The 21,577-nt window shown below is 38.0% G+C and overlaps 1 protein-coding gene across 7 annotated transcripts in view; it reads left to right on the forward strand.

The window, feature by feature from the left end:
- Positions 1 to 21,577, forward strand: part of LOC110466230 (protein furry-like) — a 90,201-nt gene that overhangs the window by 19,096 nt on the left and 49,528 nt on the right. For 5 of the 7 annotated variants that reach the window (XM_021522618.1, XM_021522619.1, XM_021522623.1 and 2 more), the window contains exons 18-33: positions 134 to 201; positions 1,098 to 1,222; positions 2,047 to 2,232; positions 3,128 to 3,217; positions 3,922 to 4,181; positions 5,954 to 6,130; positions 6,820 to 6,975; positions 8,711 to 8,860; positions 9,061 to 9,233; positions 9,890 to 10,001; positions 10,654 to 10,813; positions 11,319 to 11,330; positions 16,204 to 16,358; positions 16,779 to 17,059; positions 20,065 to 20,315; positions 20,852 to 20,986. In XM_021522618.1, the coding sequence (XP_021378293.1) occupies positions 134 to 201; positions 1,098 to 1,222; positions 2,047 to 2,232; positions 3,128 to 3,217; positions 3,922 to 4,181; positions 5,954 to 6,130; positions 6,820 to 6,975; positions 8,711 to 8,860; positions 9,061 to 9,233; positions 9,890 to 10,001; positions 10,654 to 10,813; positions 11,319 to 11,330; positions 16,204 to 16,358; positions 16,779 to 17,059; positions 20,065 to 20,315; positions 20,852 to 20,986 (2,491 nt within the window). The remainder of the gene's footprint in view (positions 1 to 133; positions 202 to 1,097; positions 1,223 to 2,046; positions 2,233 to 3,127; positions 3,218 to 3,921; positions 4,182 to 5,953; positions 6,131 to 6,819; positions 6,976 to 8,710; positions 8,861 to 9,060; positions 9,234 to 9,889; positions 10,002 to 10,653; positions 10,814 to 11,318; positions 11,331 to 16,203; positions 16,359 to 16,778; positions 17,060 to 20,064; positions 20,316 to 20,851; positions 20,987 to 21,577) is intronic. The other 2 variants (XM_021522622.1, XM_021522624.1) reach the window with 1 other exon arrangement.

Consider the following 21,577-nt stretch of genomic DNA (forward strand, 5'->3'; position numbering starts at 1 on the left):
AATATTTATGATGGAGATTGTCAACATTACCTTACTGCGCGGATGAATACATCACAGTGTAAAACTCATGTGATAACAAGTCTGGATGGTTAGCTACATTAATTTGAGTAATTATCATTTCTTTCTGGTACAGCCATGCATTTCAGGCCCTGCAGAACCTGATGCAGGAGTCGCCACAGTGGAGGGAACATGTTGTCAAAGGTAAGGCAAGGAGGCATGGTAGTCTAGTGGTAGAACGCCGGGCTCGTGACCGGCAGGTTGCAAGTTCGAGTTACGTCACAGCACTGTGTTATATCTTTGAGCAAGATACTTTACTCCGCTTATTCCAGTCTACTCAGCTGGAAATGAGTAAGTGATTGGGCAGTGCTAGAATTGTAGAATGCTAGCTGTGAGCGCGGAATAGCAGCCGGCACAGCACCGGCTGTATGCTCCCCAGTGAGTTGAGAAAGGTATTGGCTGGTTGCAAAGGCCGTATAACCACGAATAATAATTTGTGAACCTCTTTCAGATGACCTACGAACTAGGTTGTGATAAAGCGGTATATATGAACCTCAAATTATTATTATCATTATTATTATTGATAGGTAACAAACAATATCTTATTGAATCTTTTGGATTTTAAAGATAACAAAATTTCAATTTATTAGCTTACTTGACGGCCAAGTTAGCTAAGCTATTTGGTGTTGTTTCTGGTGTTAACTGATTCTTTGAAGACACAGGTAATTTTGAAAGATTAATTATTTGAAAGTATGGATAAAAGGGTTTTAATCATATCAGGTTTATATTTATGTTATAATGGGACATTTTTGAAATTTCATTAATCTCATGAAGCAGAACAAAATTTTTAGCTTGTTTTTGGACGTTTTTTCTCTGGAAAAACTCATAACCTCATGTCTTGGTAAAACTTTGGAAAAAATTATGCATATATAAACCAGATCATTCTCAAATACCCTGATACCCCAAATTTTGTTGCTGACTCCAACAAGCACTTCTGATATTTTACAGAACTGAATTGTAGTTCCTCTGTGTAAATAATCGGTAAATTAATAGATGTTATTCTGAACTGGTTTTACATGTTATAATTGACCTGTTTTCAGGATTTGTACAGTTTGTGCAGCGTGACATCAGTGATACTAACACACAGTTGTTGGACGGTGCCCTGCGACTTCTCATGCAGCTCTTGGTCCAGTGGAAAACCAACATTGTCACTGCACAACAAAGGGTAAGGCTCTCTCAAGGGGAAATGTAATGGTCTTGTCCAGAAATTAACCATGTCAGCATCTGACAAAGGGTAAGGCTGAAAGGGTAACAGCAATGGTCATAAGGCTTGATCTAGGGGGAATGTAATGGTCTTATCTAAAAATTAACATTGTCAGCACATGGCAAAGGGTAAGGTTAAAAGGGGAAGAGCAATGGTCATAAGGCTTGATCTAGGGGGTATGTAATGGTCTTACCTAGAAATTAACATTGTCAGCACATGGCAAAGGGTAAGGCTGAATGGCCATTGGGAACAGCAATGGTCATAAGTACAAGACCAACAGTAACTTTGTACATCAAAAGGGAACAACAATGGTTGTAACTAGAAAATAAACATTGTCTTTGTACAATAACGGGGTAAGGCTCAGCTATACCGGGACGGCAATGGTTTTGATAACTAGAAAATCAACTCACAAAAAAGGGGAAGGCTCAGAGTACATAACAGTGATGTAAAGAAGGAAAACAGTGCTCGATAGCATTAGTCAATTGTTTTATTGATAGAATGTATAGGGAATCTAGCCAAGTGGAAGTCAGCAGTGACCATTATTTGCCCCTGAATAAGACAGATTTTTGGTATAGACTTCAAATGTAAATGTATGGTAATTGCTAGACCAAGTTTTGCTTTATACAGGTTAACAAAAAAAAAAAAAGTTAAATTTTAATTGGTTGTTGGAATTATTAAAAGTGTATCCCTCATTTAATTAAAGGACCATATGAACTGTTTGGACAGCTTTTGTTTATTTAGTTTAGTAGAACATGGTCAGCTGAATTTTTCTGATCTTATTGTAGGAAAGGTCAACAGGGGACAGCGCAGCCCCGATGCAGACACTGCCAGAGGCCACCAACATCCTGGTCCTGCGGGAGGTGGAGGGTCTGTCACTCGTTATGCTGTGTAGCTGTCGTGTTGTCACACGCAAACTCGCTGCTCTCCTGCTGAAGGAAGTCAGGAATATCTTCACATGCTGCCAAGCACAGGTAAAGCAGTGAGAAAAGTTAGCACGAGGATGAGAAATCATAAGAAAATTGATTTGTATTCACAACTTCAAAAATTGGGATAATTTTATTTATCACATAATCGGCCTGTTATCCAGTGAATTCACCTGTGTAATAATTTTACATACGTCACTAGTGTAATATACCCTGGAGTGTTTTTCATTGGCTGTGCCAGTCAGAAATCCTTTGTGACGTCATAATATGGACAAAGACTTGACGTCATAAATTGTGAATGGTGCAACAAAATGGCTGTGAACGTTTGATTAAGCCCTCTACATTTTGGCTTTAAAACCTGTCAAAATGTTTTCTAAGTTATGTGATAAAAAGTATCTTAAATTGGTTTTCATTTTGTATGAGCTTTTATGAAATTCGTCTCGAAGTTTTAACTTTTGTGGCCTAGGCTCGCAAAAATAAAAACTCCTTAGACTTGTTTAATAAAATCTAATATGAAATGAAAACTCATTTAAGATACTTTATGTATTTATGTTTAATGGAGAAGTTATAATATTGACTTTGGTTTAGATTTTGACTTTAATTTAGGAAATCTCTTTTTGTGAGAACACTTTTCAGAAATTGGATTACTGTCAAATCTTGATATGACTACAGTTTTTTTGACCTTATTAATGGAAAAAAACATATACTTGACAAAATACATGACTTAATGGTAACTGAGATAATTAAGTGTGTAATAACAAAAGTTGGAATGTGCTATTAATTGATAGCAAGTGATATACTGACTTCTCAAATGATCAAAGTCCTCTGAATCATAAAGAAATATTTTTTGAAATCTTGTTATCAAGGGTGATAGCTCTAACTGCTCCTGAGAGTGCAAGCTAACAAATGCTGTATATAAATATGTGTGATGTACACCTCACAGATGCCTGAGCCGTGCCTACTAGAGATGATAGACAAGGCCTGCCCAGATGTGGTTAAACGACTTCTGCCTTCGCTTCCTGCCTCGGAGAAAGTGAGTGTTGATTCTGGTATTTTATATCCAGAAAAGTTTGTTCTTTGGTGAAAAAAGTGTCAAGATTAATGAAAAGCCTATTTTGGGCCACAGTACTCAATGTTTATTGGAGGCACGGTAGTCTAGTGGTAGGACGCCGGGCTCGTGACCGAAGGGTTGCGTGTTCGTGTCACGGCACAGCACTGTGTTGTATCTTTGAGCAAGATACTTAACTCCGCTTGTTCCAGTCTACCCAGCTGTAAATGAGTACATGGTTGGGCAGTGCTAGAATTGTTGAATGCTGGCTGTGAGCGCCAAAATGGCAGCTCTGGCTGTATGCTCCCCAGGGAGTTGAGAAAGGTATTGGCTGGTTGCAAAGGCCTTATGACCACGGATAATAATTTGTGAACCACTTTGAGACGACCTACGAACTAGGTTGTGATAAAGCGGCATATATCAACCTCAAATCATTATCATTATTTATTATTTAGACAGGTGTCATCTTTATCTACTGGTTTTACACATATTTTCAAGAGGAAAAAACCTGTTAAATATTGAAAACATCAAAAATATTTCATTCTGAAAAAGATTGATACATAAATTGAAATTCAAAATAATGACATATTATATATACATTAACAGGTTTGATGATAAATGATATGGGTTGTTATTCCTATCTCCAACTCCCCATTCCACTGACCATCTTGTCTTGTTTTTTACTACAGCCTGTTCTGCTGACCTCGCCAAACATTGACCTGGCCTGGGTCATTGACCGTGCAGCCTCGGTCTGGAATCCTGTTACCAAGGAGAACAATATAGAGGAAAGGTCAGAGTCAGTGTTTTCCAAAGTTGACCCTTGGATGAGGTGTATCGCCATGTTTGTGTCCAGCGAATATGGAATGATCATTTGCCCACATGCAGTGGCTGCCTCCTGGCCCATTGTCTACACTCGACTGGTCAGCATGCATACACTACTGGACCCCAAGTAAGTGTACTTTGTCTACATAGAACTATGGCCCCTTTTGCGTATCCGGTTCAACCAGTTGAAACGGTTGAACCTGAAAGAAAATGACAGGTGCAGATCTGAACCGATTCGGCACTTTTAGATTGAGTGGTCCAGATGTGCCTGACCGAAACTAAAATGCTGACTATTGCTAGTTTGCGTTATTCTTTTTATAAAATGAGGTCACGCCACATGTAGATTTTAAGATACATTATATAATTTAGTGGACGCGTTCAAAAGGACATATCATTTTTAAGCCGCTCTTGGCGAGAGCCGAGCGGCTTATTAATTCTGTCCAGAGAACGAAATGACGGATCCACTTCCGTTACGGATGCGTGCGCATAATTCAGTCTTGCATGCTTCCGCTATATAGTTTCGTTATCGTAAATAGAAAGTAGAATCTCTGACACTCACCTGTGGGTTACTTAAAGTCTTCTGATACTCTTCTCCAAGCAATAATCTATACTTTTAATAATTGCTGAAAACAAAATGTTTATCTCCGGTGTATTCTACGAGTATTGTGGTGGTGAAATTTGTGCACTACGTTTGAGCGTTTTAGCAACTCGGATTGAGGTCTGAGGAGTGTTACGCGTGTGCAACACATATGATTCGAGAAAGCACATGTGAAGACTGTCAAGCATCGACGCTGTCTGTAGAAGGAAGAAGTAAATATATGTATTTATAAACCGTATTAGTGATGAAGTATAACCTCTATTTTGATGTTTCAAACGGGAACGTAATATGACATATCGTGCTTAGGTTGTTAACGGTAATGCTTAATTGCTCTGAGACGAGACGATATGTAAACTGTGTATGCTTGTCAAACATTTCTGTAACACAGCATGCTATTTCTGGTGTATTTATTTATGAAAGTGTAACAATTTAAGAACATTACACAACTGCCGCTGCTGTTTGACAAGAATTCGCGCTGTGTCAAAATATTATCCAATCCGGTGTAAGGGAAATAACTCTTACGTTAGTAATTAATATAAAGTCGCATTGAGAAATATAATTCAAATATATTCCAAGAACATTTTTGAGATTTTGTATATTCAATGACAGTAAATAAAGTCACTACATCTATTAATAATTATTATTCATATGAATAAATAATAAATAAAAATAAAAGTAGTACAATGTCTCTTTTCTCCATGTATTTTTCCCCCATTCTGTTAATTCTTCATTTCACAATCACAAAATGCACCTATTCTTTATTATCCATTCACCGATTGGCATTCTGCACATAAATGCTCATGTCACATCATTGGAGGATGCTAGTTAATGAAAATTACAACAATGCGTCACACTGAAAGAGGGTGAAAAAAGAGGAGAGGGAGAAATGTTTTTAAGGCATCATTTAAGAGGTGATTGATTTTGGAAATACCAAAGGCATCATCATCACATGACCTGATTTTCAATTAGCAGAATACAGAACACATATCTGAGGTATTATAGAAGATATTGATGCTCAACGGCTTACTGAAGCAATTCAATTTAAAGTGGTGAGCGGCTTAAATGTCAGACTGACATAATTCTAGTTTCTATTTTGTTATTTATCTCCGTAACGGTCCAAGTGTGTTCGTTCATTGTGGAATATTTCTGGGCCACCTGAACCGTTTCAACCGGGATATGTAAAAACCTACCTCCCAGGTCAACATATCCATAAACTACTGGATCCAAAGTTTGTCTGTCAGGGCATACCATATTGTATGTGTTATATTGCGCACATATTAATTTATGCACTTTGTTTACAGCAACATGATCAATGAATTCCGGACGTCGTCTATCTTGAGATCAGGAACTTCCAGTAAGAAACCAACAACAGAGAAAGATGTACACATGCAACTATGGCAGAACTATGTCATCCTAGCATGTTCTGTAGCACAGAAGGACAGTCTCAATTCTTACAGATGTGCTTCACCAGAGCAAGGGTAGGTTACGGGGAATAATGAGGCATGGTTTGTGAAAAAAATGTCACTATGTCAGTTCAAATTTAACAGTATCTACACCATGATCTGTGGCACATGCAACTATGGCAGAACCATGTCATTCTAGCATGTTCTGTAGCACAGCAGGACAGTCTCAATTATTACAGATTTGCTTCACCTGAGCAAGGGTAGGTTACGGGGAATAATGAGGCATGTTTTGTGAAAAAAAATGTCATTATGTCAGTTCAAATTGAACATAAATCCAAGTGAAGTATATTTACTTTCTTTATCCTTCTAGATACTCTCTGTGGTCACTAGTGTGAAATAAACACTGGACACCTATATAACCATACTGTTGGCAGTTACATTCATGAAAAGATGTTACTTGTTAATTACACAATGATCAAAATATTCACAGTACACTTTTATCATGTGCACAAATTGCTTCTTGGAATATAATTTAAATCGGTTTACTTTGTACGCATCTAATTTTCACTTTATTTTGAGGTTATGACAGTGTATACAATATGCGGATATTACTTTGGAAATTTTAGATAATAACGTGCTGAAGTTCTCCAAAGAATATATCAAGAATGCCCATTGCAATAACTCTTTTATGATGACATCAATGTACGATAATGAAATATTTCAAAAGTGTATTTATGGGTTAAGTTGTCAACATATTGTTGTAGGTCGTCCCCTGAGTCGGAGAAGAGTGACAGTCGGCAAGCCAGCACGAGTTGTACAGACCTGTTCAAACTCATAGTACCACTGATGAAGTGTGAAAACCCGGACATGAGGGACACCATTGTCAACGGTCTTGGCTATACCAATGCTGCTGCCTTCAGGTGAGTTTCAGTCTGGGCCACATTAACCCAGGTGAGTTTCAGTCTGGGCCACATCAACCCAGGCAAGTTAAGGTCTGGGGAACACTGATACATTCTGGCTTACACTGACCTGGGTGAGTTAAGGCCTGGGTTACACTGTTCAATGTGGATTACACTGACCCAGGTGAGTTACATTCTGGGTTACACTGACCCAGGTGAGTTAATGTATGGGTTACACTGACCAATTTGAGTTTAAGTCTGGGTTACACTGACCCAGGTGAGTTAGGTCTGGGTTACACTGACCAAGGTGAGTTTAAGTCTGGGTTACACTGACCAAGGTGAGTTACGGTCTGGGTAACACTGACCAAGGTGAGTTTAAGTCTGGGTTACACTGACCGAGGTGAGTTACGGTCTGGGTTACACTGACAAATGTGAGTTTAAGTCTGGGTTACAGTGACCCAGGTGAGTTACAGTCTGGATTACACTGACCAAGGTGAGTTACGGTCTGGGTTACACTGAACAAGGTGAGTTTAAGTCTGGGTTACACTGACCCAGGTAAGTTATGGTCTGGGTAACACTGACCAAGGTGAGTTTAAGTCTGGGTAACACTGACCAAGGTGAGTGCAAGTCTGGGTTACATTGACCCAGGTGAGTTACGGTCTGGGTTACACTGACCCAGGTGAGTTACGGTCTGGGTAACACTGACCCAGGTGAGTTACGGTCTGGGTTACACTGACCCATATGAGTTATGGTCTGGGTTACACTGACCAAGGTGAGTTATGGTCTGGTTTACACTGAACAAAACAAGGTGAGTTATGGTCTGGTTTACACTGACCCAGGTGAGTTTAAGTCTGGGTTACACTGACCCATATGAGTTATGGTCTGGGTTACACTGACCAAGGTGAGTTATGGTCTGGTTTACACTGAACAATGTGAGTTTAAGTCTGGGTTACACTGACCCAGGTGAGTTACGGTCTGGGTTACACTGAACAAGGTGAGTTTAAGTCTGGGTTACACTGACCCAGGGGAGTTTAAGTCTGGGTTCCACGGACCAATATGAGTTATGGTCTGGGTTACACTGAACAAGATGAGTTTAAGCCTGGGTTACACTGACCCATATGTGTTACGGTCTTGGTTACACTGACCCAGGGGAGTTTAAGTCTGGGTTACAATGACCCAGCTGAGTTAGGTCTGGGTTACACTGACCCATGTGAGTTACAGTCTGGGTTACACTGGCCAGGGTGAGTTACAGGCTTGGTTACACTGAACAAGGTGAGTTTAAATTTGGGTTACACTGACCCAGGTGGGTTTAAGTCTGGGGTACACTGACCCATATGAGTTATCGTCTGGGTTACACTGACCCAGCTGAGTTAGGTCTGGGTTACACTGACCAAGGTGAGTTACAGTCTGGGTTACACTGAACAAGGTGAGTTTAAGCCTGGGTTACACTGACACAGCTGAGTTCAGGTCTGCTTTTAATTGATATCAAAAGAGATCAGACTATTTCTGTGTTCTGATGTGCTCATTGTGGAACTTGCCCAGATATAGTAATACTGTTATTGCTTACTGACATGCAGAGTTACAAGAGCAAAGTACAGCAAGGTGAAACTTTCTCATTACATGTATACAGAAACGTTGATTATAAATTTACTGTATTGATCATGTACCTATACAGTTTTCTTGGATTTTGCAATGTAAGGCTACAGAATGGTAAGTTATGCATGTAAAATGACGATGTGAATCCTTGTGTCTTTAGGGACCTCATTGATGAGTTACTTCCCTTCCTCAAGGAGGCTATTGAGCGTAAACAGGAAACAAAGAACCGGCGCCGTAAGAAGGATACTCTTCGAGTGCAGTTGGCTCATATATTTGAACTGATGGCAGAGAACAGAACTTTTGCCCAGAGGTGAGTGTAGCAAAATAAATGGTGTAACGATACTGTTGTCTGTTGATCTAGGGACCTGTTCGTTTATGCGGAACAAATGGTACATCCACTTTTAAACGAAATCGGCCATGGTGTAATGACAGTGTCATTTGTTGTGTATGGTGTAATATCAGTGTTCTGTGTTTTCATATTAAAGATGCTTTTGTTTTGTGCTGTTACAGCGAGTCTGGTGTAATTGACACTGGCTCCAGCTGCCTGATCAAGACGTTCGTCGAGTATATAGACGGGGCACGCCAGTACCTGGAGAGCGAGAGTGACCGTGACCTGCCAGTCCTACACGACATACGTCTACACTTTAGTCGTTTTGTCCGAGAGCTAATCGCTCACACACCTGGTTAGTAATAATGACAGCTATTGTTACAACTTTTGTTACATATCATGACTTGACAATCTATCGGTGTAGATAGACTTGATCTTCTATCAAATACATAAAGATAAACTGCTAATGCAATAATACATTTATTTTTTCATTTGTGTTTTTATGCTTTTTCTTGTCAAAAATTTCTGAATTTACTGTAAAGGTAACTTAGATTTATAAAAGTATAAACATTTACTTGACTTAAATAAAGAAGACAAAACAAGGAAATTTGTAAGCTATAATCATGCGTACAATTCAAAAGGATTTCTTAAAAGGACCAAACTGAAAGGGAGCTTTTACCATGCTGGCGCATTATCCATGGTCGATCCCAGTATTTTCTTGGAAAACTTCCTCTCAAGGATAGCTATTCACAATTTAACCAAATATCGTATAAAGGTTCCTCTCATTGCTCTGATGAAGTCAATCTGATCAACACTTATTTAATATATTCAAGTATGTTAAGCATTGAATTACCCTATGATGTAGATACGAGTTCACCTTCCTCACAAATGATTTAAAGAAATATCAAATTATACAGGCACTGTTGGCCTCTTGTTTGTAAAAGAAAATGTTACGTTTACACTGTAGGTTTCTCGTTTATATATATATAAGAAACTGTTATACTTACCCAGCGGAGTTCAAGAGAAGCCTGCTGACAAGAGACTTGCGGTATAGCTTATTCCACCTGTTTGCGAGCTGGAGTGGAAAGTTTAGTCACACAATAGGAGACACTTTGGATAGGAGGTGAGTGGCTCGGTATTCATAGTGGCATAACAACCATATAAAGTGCCACTCAAGTCATACTTATATGATATGGTAATAAAGGATCAATCAATGGAACAGGATTGATACTACAATTTTACTTAAATAATGTAAATGTAATCATTTTAGTGTTATTTTTTAGCACCTTTCTCTTATGGACTAATTTATGAATAGTAGTTGCTATAGAAAAGTACATTTGTTCAAATAAAGAGTTAGAATAATACATATTGATTGGGCTGAAATATTTTATTTACCCTTGATTGCTAAAGTAGGAATGCGCTAAAACATTAATTTGCTATTAAATACAAATACATTGTACCATATTTCTTGGAAGGAATTATTAACTTTCATATGTATTAATGAGAGAATAATTGCCACTTACCATATAATTGATTAATGTATTTAGATATATATTAATTATATCATACATTTAAATTGAAAAGTAAAAGTTGTATTCAATTCAGCAGGAATGTAAAATGTGGGAAACTGATACATATATTGTACTTACATATTGTAATGGAAAACTAAATACCATGTTTTTTAAGGTGAATATTAAAACAGTCTTTTGTACACGATATTAGTTACCAACTTGCAATTTAATGTATATCAATGATAACATTCATTTGATCGACAGATTCAACAAGGATGAGAGCTGTTCTGAGCTAGAGCTGTCGGCTGTGAGAGCCATGTCGGCTGTGCTGTGTTGTGGACCGGTGTTTGACCCAAGTGGTCTGAATGATGATGGCTATATATACCAGTGGCTGGACATGCTGCTGAGCTCTCACAATGACAGGGTAAGTTTACATGGCGACATGTTCTACACTAGCCTACCTTCACTGCCTGGTGATAATCATAAAAAAAAAATTGGGAAAGGAACCATCAGAAGTAGAGATAAGTAATATTAAAAGATAACATATTAAAACAATAAATGTAAAATTTCAAAGAAAAATGATGGATCAAGTCAACATAGATGCATAAGATTGATATTTGGGTTTAATAAACCATGGGCTGACCACCTTTTTAATGGTTGATCCTCCGACCACCCCAAAGCTGTACCACAATGTCGATAAACTTCTATCAAAACATTATATTTGATACTTATCATATGATTAAATTGGATTTAAAAAAATGTTTATATCATCAAATATACAAATGTATGTGAACACAAACAGATTGATGTAAGGAAGTTACGGTTGGTTACCTACATATTGTTAATGTTAGGACATAACTTTGGGATATTCTAGGCATTGAGACTGTACTAATATGTGTACCTGTATATCTTTGTCACCATGGCAACAGATTAAGGAGCAGGTGAGTCGATCCACTCCTGCATGGCATTGTTTTCATTGGTTCATTCCTCTTGTTGACCTTTTGCCTGCCTACTTGAGTTGAGTTCTCAGTTCTTTGAAATCATCTTAATTTTTTTTTATCATTTTCTGTCGTCGTCATATCAATCATTATCCTTGTCAAAAACTCTTCTTTATGAATTTGATTATCAGCCATCTTTTCTTGAGTATTGATTTCTCATCATCATCTTCATCATCATCTTTTTATCATCATCACTACCCAGACTGCATACACTCCTTTTTTGTTGTTTTGTTTCTCTAGGCTAGATGTTGTATTTTTGCCTTCATATCCTTTTTTGGAACGTGATTTTAGTTTTGTCGGTTTGTTTCTGCTGTATCAAGGATCACCAGTAATTCTACACAGTCATGTACATGTTTGAATTGTATTATTTTCACGAAACTTGTTACTACTTTGCTTGATGGTCTGTTTTGCTCTGTACAAAGACATATTTCTAGCATGTAGATTTTTTCTTCTGCATCAGACTAGAGATTTTCAGTCGTTATATTTGTGTGTAGACATATCTTTGTGTGTGTGTGTGTGGTTGGGTGTGTATATTTTGTCTATTTTGTTGTTTGTGTATTTCGTGTGTTTGTCAGTAAGGCATATTATATTATATCAAATATATTGCTGTAGTCTCACAAGTGAGAAAATATCATAATTTTTAAACTTCGGAAGTGATATGTTAACCACCACCTGACTCTAAAGGAATCACAAGTTTCAATTCTGTATTAAATTTTACACATGTATTGTATAGTAATCAGATGGTTATGTAGAATATTGTACTGCTTTGTACACATATTGTGTATATTTAATTTTATTACATAATCATGATACAATGCATCCTAGATATCCAGGGGTTACGCTCACTTTCGCTCTCTACACCCCTGGAATATGTCATAGCAAAATTGAAGGCACAAAGATAGCTGTTTGATTGGTCTCAGGTGAAAAAAACTGACCAATCGCTAGGCTGATACCTGTCCTTTGAAGATTACAAAGGAGCGATGCCCGACTTCAAAGCCTGTCACTTTTTACCGTTCCGTTCCAAGTCTTCTTGTCTCATTAACAAGGTGGCGCACACTGAGCCTTCGATTTTGCCATGACATATTCCAGGCGTGTAGAGAGCGAAAGTGAGCGTAACCCCTGGATATCGAGGATGGATACAATGTAAGGTGTAATCCAGTGAATATACCCATGTCATATTTTTTTTGCGTACTAGCCCATGTAATATGACCTATCAGCCCTGCGGTTGGTTGTAAGTTTCAATTGTTTCAATTGTGACATCACGCCTAGAACAAGTACATGACGTCACAGACTTACGCACTGGAGTCAAAATGACGGCTTTTTACATTTACATGAAAATTGTCGTTTTACACGCATAAATGCCACAAATCTTGATTATGTGATAAAAAGGATCTTACACTTGTTTTCATTTCATATGAAATTTTTGAAACTTGTCACAAAAAAAATAATCTTTTCAGCTTGCCTAAATTGAATCATTCTTAGACTCGTTCTAAGATCTCTTATAAAATAGAAACTCATGTAAGATCCTATATGTACTGTACTACAGACAGCCTTTCTGTACCCGTTCTGAGGTCAGTGAGTCACATTTGACTCAACATGTCTGCCTGGTGTTCTGTATGAATTGTTGTTCACTTGATTCTTTTAATAGTAATTGATGCGTCATTCAAATTTACACATTTATTGAAACATAAGTAAATTACAGTATCCTATCATTATTGGACCAGTTTTAACCATCTATTATTCAGTAAGCCAGGATTATTTTACAATGTGTTTTACCTAAAAAAGCACCCCATCTCATGATCATAGCACACCTTGGCCCAAGCACCCCATCCCTTAAAATTTAATTTACTTATTTGAAAAAAACACCTTTTATCTTGTCTTATCTTTTTAATTTTAAGAAGGTCTGCAATTATTTCTATTTTCCCAAATTGTTAAGAAACTAACGGGATCATCATGCGGAATATTTTACATGTAGAATATTGGGTAGGAAAATGAAGCTTTATAGTTTTGAGTCTATAAACTCCTTCTTTATGAAGGACAATTACTATCATGTTGCCTTACACCTGTACATGTCCAACCATGAAGCTTTGTACTCTGTGTGCAGAAAAGTTAGTTTCCTCACCTGTATTCATGGTGATACAATGATTTGAATTCCTCTTTATTAGATTTCTGATTATATGCAAGGGCTTGGCCAATAGTGGTTTAAGTTGTGCTTCTTTTAACATTTTCCTTGATGTTCTTGCCTAAAACCTAATTTCGCGTTGCAGTGGGTGTTTGTACTCTACTTATAGATATTATGAATATTTCTTGTAGCAATACTAGGCTAGCCATTCAGTGAGGTATGCTTCCAGCATGCTACAAATAAACCGGATTAATGTCTCCTGTGAGTGTGTATGATATGGGTTGTCCACCGGAACGGTTACAGATTAATGCTGTCTCTTGTGAGTATGTATGATATGGGTTGTCCACCGGAACGGTTACATATTAATGTCACTTGTGAGTTTGTATGATATGGGTTGTCCACCGGAAGGGTTACAGATTAATGTCTCCTGTGAGTGTGTATGATATGGGTTGTCCACCGGAACGGTTACAGATTAATGTCACTTGTGAGTGTGAAGGATATGGGTTGTCCACCGGAATGGTTACAGTTTAATGCCTCTTTTTTGAGCGGAAGGATAAGGGATATCCACCCGAATGGTTACATGTCAAGATAAACCTATACATTCTACATTAATCACCTTGACACAATACCTTCTAATACAACAAGGGAACCCTTTTTTTGTATCACCTGCAACGAGAGGCGACATATAGGTATTACTTTGTCGTCGTCGTCAGTTGTGTCGTCCGAAACAAGGTTTCAGTGCGATAACTTGCGTTTCCTTGAGTTGATTGAACTGAAACTTGGTACATATATTGTATAACAATATAGCTAGTAGAAGATCGCATTTCAGAAGTTTATGTGCTTTTCTGGTGGAGTTATGGCCCTTTTATTGCCAAATAAGGGCTTTTTGTGTAAATGAAAGATTTTTTTTATTTCAAATCAATTCCTTTCATATTTTGTATGGTAATGCTTGAAGCAATAGTGTTTAACATATATTACAGGTTTTTCTGTCGAGTTTCAACTTTCCGCTTTTTGGCATATCTGTTGACGCGATAACTCAAGCCAAAACACTTTTCTTACTAAAAGCGCTGAGCAGGCGACACATCCACTCCTGTGGAATTCTTGTTAACTCTGAGAGATTGAGAACAACTTGACACCAACTTCTTTAATTAGTTTCTCCTCTCAATAATGAACTTATTTGTAAACTTTGTAACATCAGAAAGCATTGCTGTTCCTTTGCTGACTCTCATCATACACCGTAAAATAGTTCATTTGGAATGAGCATAGTATTGTTGTGTTAAGATGAATGAAAAAGTGTGGTATGAAGATGATAAAAAGATTACCTTAGATCACACCCACATAATAATAATAATTATAATTTGAGGTTCTTATATACAGCTTATCAGAACCTAGTTCATAGGTCGCCTCAAAGCGGTTCACAAATTATTATCCGTGGGCATAGGTCCTTTGCAACCAGTCAATATCTTTCTCAACTCCCTGGGGAGCATACAGCCGGTGCTGCCATTTCGGCGCTCACAGCTAGCATTTTACAATTCTAGCACTGTCCAACCACGTACTCATTTACATCTGAGTAGATTTGAACAAGCTGAGTAAAGTATCTTGCTCAAAGACACAACACAGTGCCATGCTGTGACTCGAACCCGCAACCCCTCTGTCACGATCCCGGCATCCTACCACTAGGCTACTGTGCCTCCATGCTGATGACGAGAGTGTTGTTTTCACAACAGTTGCTGAATAAAAAGTGTGATTATGCATGTGGCCTTGTGATGCTTCATCCTATGGTATTGCCTATATGGTTTTCATGCAATACACATGTAAGTGTAATGACCTTCTAATGCTAGCATTTCAGTATGACTTATCATACATGGCCACTGATGGTGGGTTTGATTTGATAAAACTTGATAAATTTAAATGTTCTATTGACACAAAAAGGCTGAAAATTGTAATACAACAGTAAAGAAGTACCAGGTATAAGAAAAGGAAAAACCCTCCAATATCTACAGGTAGTGATACACTAGGGTACACTTTTGTTTCTACCATATTTTTGGAGGTGTGAGGAGTGTTAGTTAGCCTATGACTTACAGTTCTAGTTGACATCTAGAGAGCACTATCAGAACTTCGTGAGCATGTGTTCTGTCCTACACCTCTCCACAGCATACGGACACTGCACCCTCAGACGACACTCTGCTGATGCATGACTTGTCAGTGACTGTATCTACTTCTGGTTCTACGAATCACTAGGAAACATCATTGTCAGTTTCGTGGTGTACTAGGAATTTATTTGTAGATAAATATTCTATTACAGTACCAACGAAATTGATGGAAATATTGCTTGTAATATAGTAATTCTCAAAGCTCATTTCTTGGGATTTTAATTTGTGAAAGTAATGTTTGACTTTTTTAGTGTGTGTTGGAATTATTAATCCAGAGATTTCTTAGTTTTTGCATTTGATTTTCTTTGTGACAGACAATTTTATATACAAGGTGAAACCATACGTTACTGACAGTGCTCTGTACTGAGGTGACCTTCACCTCTAGGTCATAGGTCATATAAGTGCAAAGTAAATATGCATATATATATAGGGCAACATATAAATGACACAATATTTTTCCAGGACCCAGATTTGTCGGAGATTAGTGAATGTTACGGTGTGATTATAAGTATCCAGATATAATGTTGACCTTGTTTTACAGATCTATGAGCTCGCCAAGGAAACCGTGGTCCTACTGCTGGACTTCAACCCAGACACGCAGGGACTCCTCGATTGGGTTATCGATCGGTGTTACACAGGCGCAAATGAGGTTGCAGATGGATGCTTCAATGCACTTGCAGCTGTCTTCCAAACAAGGTCAGTGTCAAGGTCATTTGTGTATTAAATGATAACAAAATGACATACTTCAAAATAGCTTCAATAAACAAGCATGATTTGTTTGTCAGCTTTTACGAAGACACTTTTATTTTTGCCTTTGTGTGATAGTCGAGCCTTGTTTATCATTTACTTTTCAAAATTGTCATAGTAATCCAGACATAGGGAACAAAGTTTGCAGGAATTTTGATTGCTCCAGCGAAACTGGTATAGTGCAGGGTAACAACAAGAATTCAGTTTCACCTCGTTAGAATGCAAACAAACTAAATCGCTGTGTAAAAAAAATGAAAACAGGAACATTATAGAAATAGTTAAAATAAGAAAAAAATCATACAGTTCTATGAGATGGCATGCATATAACTTGTAGTCCAGTGATTTATGTTGTTATGCTTGATATTACAGGGAATACCCATGTGACCATGTGGCCATGCTCAACCTGGCCGTCCTCAATGTGGGCAGTCCGCGCACACAAACACATGAGACTGCCGTACACCTGCTCCATTTACTGGACACACGCTTCTTTCAGGAGACGCCTGTCTTCACTGACTCTGCTGACGATCAAAGACAACAAAGTCTGCCGCTCAATGACATCTTGATGTCTGTGTCCTACTGTCATTCACAGATGTACTTGTCGGAGCAGTTAGCCCGCGTCCAGCCCGACCTCACAATGCCCATGTTCTCTGGTTAGTAATTAAAGGTCATCACTGGTAAGATTTGGTCAGTTAGCTTGTGTTCAATCTGACCTCACAGTGCCCATGTTCTCTGGTTAGTAATTACCGTAAAAACCCATGTAATTTGCGCACTTTTTTTCCAGAAATGTAATACCCAAAGTGGGGGGTGCGTAAAATACACAGGTATAGAAAATTTCAAGTTTTTTTCAGGAAAAGATCGACGATTCTGGAGATCGCCATCTTGGATTATTTCCCTCGGTACACGGAACTCTAAGACAAATGACGGTCAACAAATTAATTTATGTCAAACATTAATAAAAGATACATAATGTGTTGTTATGTGAGTTTATGTGAAAAGTATTATTAAATAGGTAACCGTTAACAAAAAAAGTTTAGCCAAATTCCTATGCCAGAGAATCGCCGATCAACTTACGACATTACGTTTCGACATCTCGGTGCGTTTCCCCATACTATTACGAAAATGTAGTTGTTCAATTTAAGCTCCGTTCAATGTAAGTTCTGTTACATATAGCATACGTATAGCATGTTTTTTTCCGGCTCACTTTCATGTTGATCTCGCGTCTAGCATTACGTAAACACGTGATTGATAATAACCTCGTGAATTATATCAATATTTATTAAATGAAGCATCGTAAAAATAGTCTGAGTTAACTATTTTTTTCCTTGGTGTAGATTTGAAGAGGATGTATTGATTGTCCACGCTTCTAGTATAAACATATTATTTATAACCCCTTATCAGTCAAATCAGTCTGTTGTTATGACAATGCAGTAGGGCTTCGTAATTCACGCCACGTGTTGGTGAGTAAAAAAAACAACAACACGGTCAGTCGATCGCGACTGCAAATCATTTCAATTAGTAGAGCTATTGATAACGGGTAATCACAGAGATAGTGTTAGCTAATTACTGCATTGTAATTTTTAAAAAATATCGCCAAACCACGGACTAAGATAATCTAATTCCCTGGCCAAACTGAACTGTGACATGACCTGGTTTGATGTGACGTAACCCAAGCCGCCATGATGAGCCCTTCTCACTGATCGTAATTATGATCAATAAAAGGTATCTAATTATGTCTTTCACCAGGGAATATGCACCAGCGGTTACTAAATGAATATGTAAAATATTGCTAAAATGAATTGGTGTATGCCGATATGGGCACACGTGTGTGTCAAGTGTGATCAGATCATTCAAAGAAAACAAACAACAAAATACACATTTTACGTAGTTTCTTCTTGGTTTTAAATATTATTTCACATCAATGAAAAATAAATCATAGAAATATATATATTTTTTTAAATCAGAGATCGATTTTCGGAGCATGAACATCGTTTTTTTTCTGATTTTTTGGGTGCGCAAAATATTCGAGTAGAAGCTTTTTTCCCGATTTTCAGCCTCAAAAAGTACCTGCGCAAATTACACAGGTGCGCAAATTACATGGGTTTTTACGGTAAAGGTCATCACTGGTACGATTTGGTCAGTTAGCTTGTGTTCAATCTGACCTCACAATGCCCATGTTCTCTGGTTAGTAATTAAAGGTCATCACTAGTACGATTTGGTCAGTTAGCTTGTGTTCAATCTGACCTCACAGTACCCATGTTCTCTGGTTAGTAAGGTCATCACTGGTACGATTTGGTCAGTTAGCTTGTGTTCAGTCTGACCTCACAGTGCCCATGTTCTCTGGTTAGTTAGGTCATCATTGGTACGATTTGGTCAGTTAGCTTGTGTTCAATCTGACCTCACAATGCCCATGTTCTCTGGTTAGTAAGGTCATCACTGGGACGATTTGGTGAGTTAGCTTGTGTTCAGTCTGACCTCACAGTGCACATGTTCTCTGGTTAGTTAGGTCATCATTGGTACGATTTGGTCAGTTAGCTTGCGTTCAATCTGACCTCACAATGCCCATGTTCTCTGGTTAGTAATTAAAGGTCATCACAAGTACGATTTGGTCAGTTAGCTTGTGTTCAATCTGACCTCACAGTACCCATGTTCTCTGGTTAGTTAGGTCATCACTGGTACGATTTGGTCAGTTAGCTTGTGTTCAATCTGACCTCACAGTGCCCATGTTCTCTGGTTAGTAATTAAAGGTCATCACTGGTACGATTTGGTCAGTTAGATTGTGTTCAATCTGACCTCACAGTGCCCATGTTCTCTGGTTAGTAAGGTCATCACTGGTACGATTTGGTCAGTTAGATTGTGTCCAGTCTGACCTCACAATGCCCATGTTCTCTGGTTAGTTAGGTAATCACTGGTATGATTTGGTCAGTTAGCTTGTGTTCAATCTGACCTCACAATGCCCATGTTCTCTTGTTAGTAATTAAAGGTCATCACTGGGACGTTTTGGTCAGTTAGCTTGTGTTCAATCTGACCTCACAATGCCCATGTTCTCTGGTTAGTTAGGTAATCACTGGTATGATTTGGTCAGTTAGCTTGTGTTCAATCTGACCTCACAGTGCCCATGTTCTCTGGTTAGTAAGGTCATCACTGGTACGATTTGGTCAGTTAGATTGTGTCCAGTTTGACCTCGCAATGCTCATATTTTCTTGGCAGTAAACCTGTCATGATATGAATTGTTAAACTAGCCAATGTCAATTTTGACCCCTTAATGTCCATTTCTTTGATCAGTAAAACCCTCTCTTTCTTGATTTGATCAGCTTGCTAATGTCCAGTTGACATGCACCTGCTCTTCTATCAGTGCAGCTTGTTCATGATTAATACTTTTAGCTAGTGTCTAGTCTGAATCTACAATGTTCTTCGTCACCTTGTCTGTCTCTTGTGATTAGACCATCTAGCTATCTAAAGTGAGGACATCTCATGTGGTGGTGTTGCCAGCCATTTTTACCACACAATGCAAATGTTTTCTGGTCAATACTGCCTGTTAGTGATATCTGGTACCATACTTGTATTTTTACCAGTCACTTATATATAAATGCCCTCTGATTATTGAAGTTAGGAGTCATATTTGGCTATGTGTTTATAATTGTGTGCTATTTTACAGAAATAGCCCAACGGTTCCAGACTGCCAAACCTGCAGTACGACTGATGTTGCTTAAATATCTGTTGCCATGGTTACACAATATGGAGCTGATAGATCCCTCCCTGCCACAGTCGTCTCCCTTGAACAACTTTCTGACACGGCTTCATGACACCCAAACTGACATATTCAAGCCTCCTCTCAAAGGAGAGGGCTGGGGGTCTCCAGAGGCTACCAAGATGGTTCTCAATAATCTCTTCCACCTCACGGTCAAGGTAAGTACTCATTCTGTATCTAAACTCATTCGCCCCTATAAAGACACATTTGACCTCTTCCAATTCAAAGGCTGGAATAGATCATTATCAAATTTCAGGGGTGAACGAGTTAATTATACCCACCTGTTTTCACAGTTCCCATGAAACATAGTTTCATGAATCACCGCAAAAACAGTTTTCATACTACACTGTTATATGACTAGTGAAGCAGCACCATTTTGTAATTGAAATAAATTCAATTGATAACCAGAGTATGTACAGTGTTCTACTTCTTATTACCTGTAATCCATTATTTTTAGTGACACAAAGATATAAATTAAAGTGTATGTCCAATACAAGTCTGAAATGGTGGCAAGTTTTTTTAAGGCAGAATTAAGAAAAATTTTTTAAGGCAGAATTAAGAAAAATCGTTAGGAAAATAAGGTATACAATGTTTAGCTCAGACGGCAAGAAGTGGAAAAGCATTCATCTTTCATCCATTCGTCAGCAACTTTTCCTAACTTGTGTAATCATGTGTGAGGTTTGTATTTTTGTAGTTTGGAGATGACCATCCTAAAGAGGTGGAAGATCTTTGGTCATCCCTGGTCATCTGCTGGCCAAACAATCTCAAAGTGGTCATCCATTACCTGGTCATCATCACCAACATGGCCGCCTCCGAACTGCTGCAATATGTGAGTTCTGTCAGGGGAGATAACCAGGAATAAACCTTGTAATAACATGTCCATACTGATGATGTTTTTTTGTTCGTACAGTTGATTATATTTGCAGTAAAAAAAAATGTCAGTTTCTTGTGAAATTTAGTTTTAAAATGGAAAAATATGTGAGAATTGAGTTTCTATGTTATGTGACTCTGTTTTAAATAAAGAAGTCATGTTTCTCTATGACAATCACTAAATATATCACCAAACCTTCACTAGGGCATTAAATCCTGGGTGTACTGTGATGTAAAGACCTTTGGAAAACCATGCATTGAGCATGTTTATGAACACTGCAGATGCAGTTCTATAGCATCACTTCTTCAGGTTTTCTTCACAATCACGGCAGGCAGAATATAAGCACCATTTCTCAATTTGTGTCTTCAGGGAAAGAACCTGTAGAGTAAGCAATGAAAAAATGCCAAATAAACAAAACAAAAAAATATCTACCAGCTTAACTCATTCACCCCTGAAGACACATTTGAACTCTCCCAATTCAAAGGTTGGAATAGTTCATTATGACATTTCAGAGGTGAATGAGTTAAAAAGGCTAAATTTGGACGACAA

Source organism: Mizuhopecten yessoensis, unplaced genomic scaffold (assembly GCF_002113885.1).
Source record: "Mizuhopecten yessoensis strain PY_sf001 unplaced genomic scaffold, ASM211388v2 scaffold11125, whole genome shotgun sequence".
Taxonomy (NCBI): domain Eukaryota; kingdom Metazoa; phylum Mollusca; class Bivalvia; order Pectinida; family Pectinidae; genus Mizuhopecten; species Mizuhopecten yessoensis.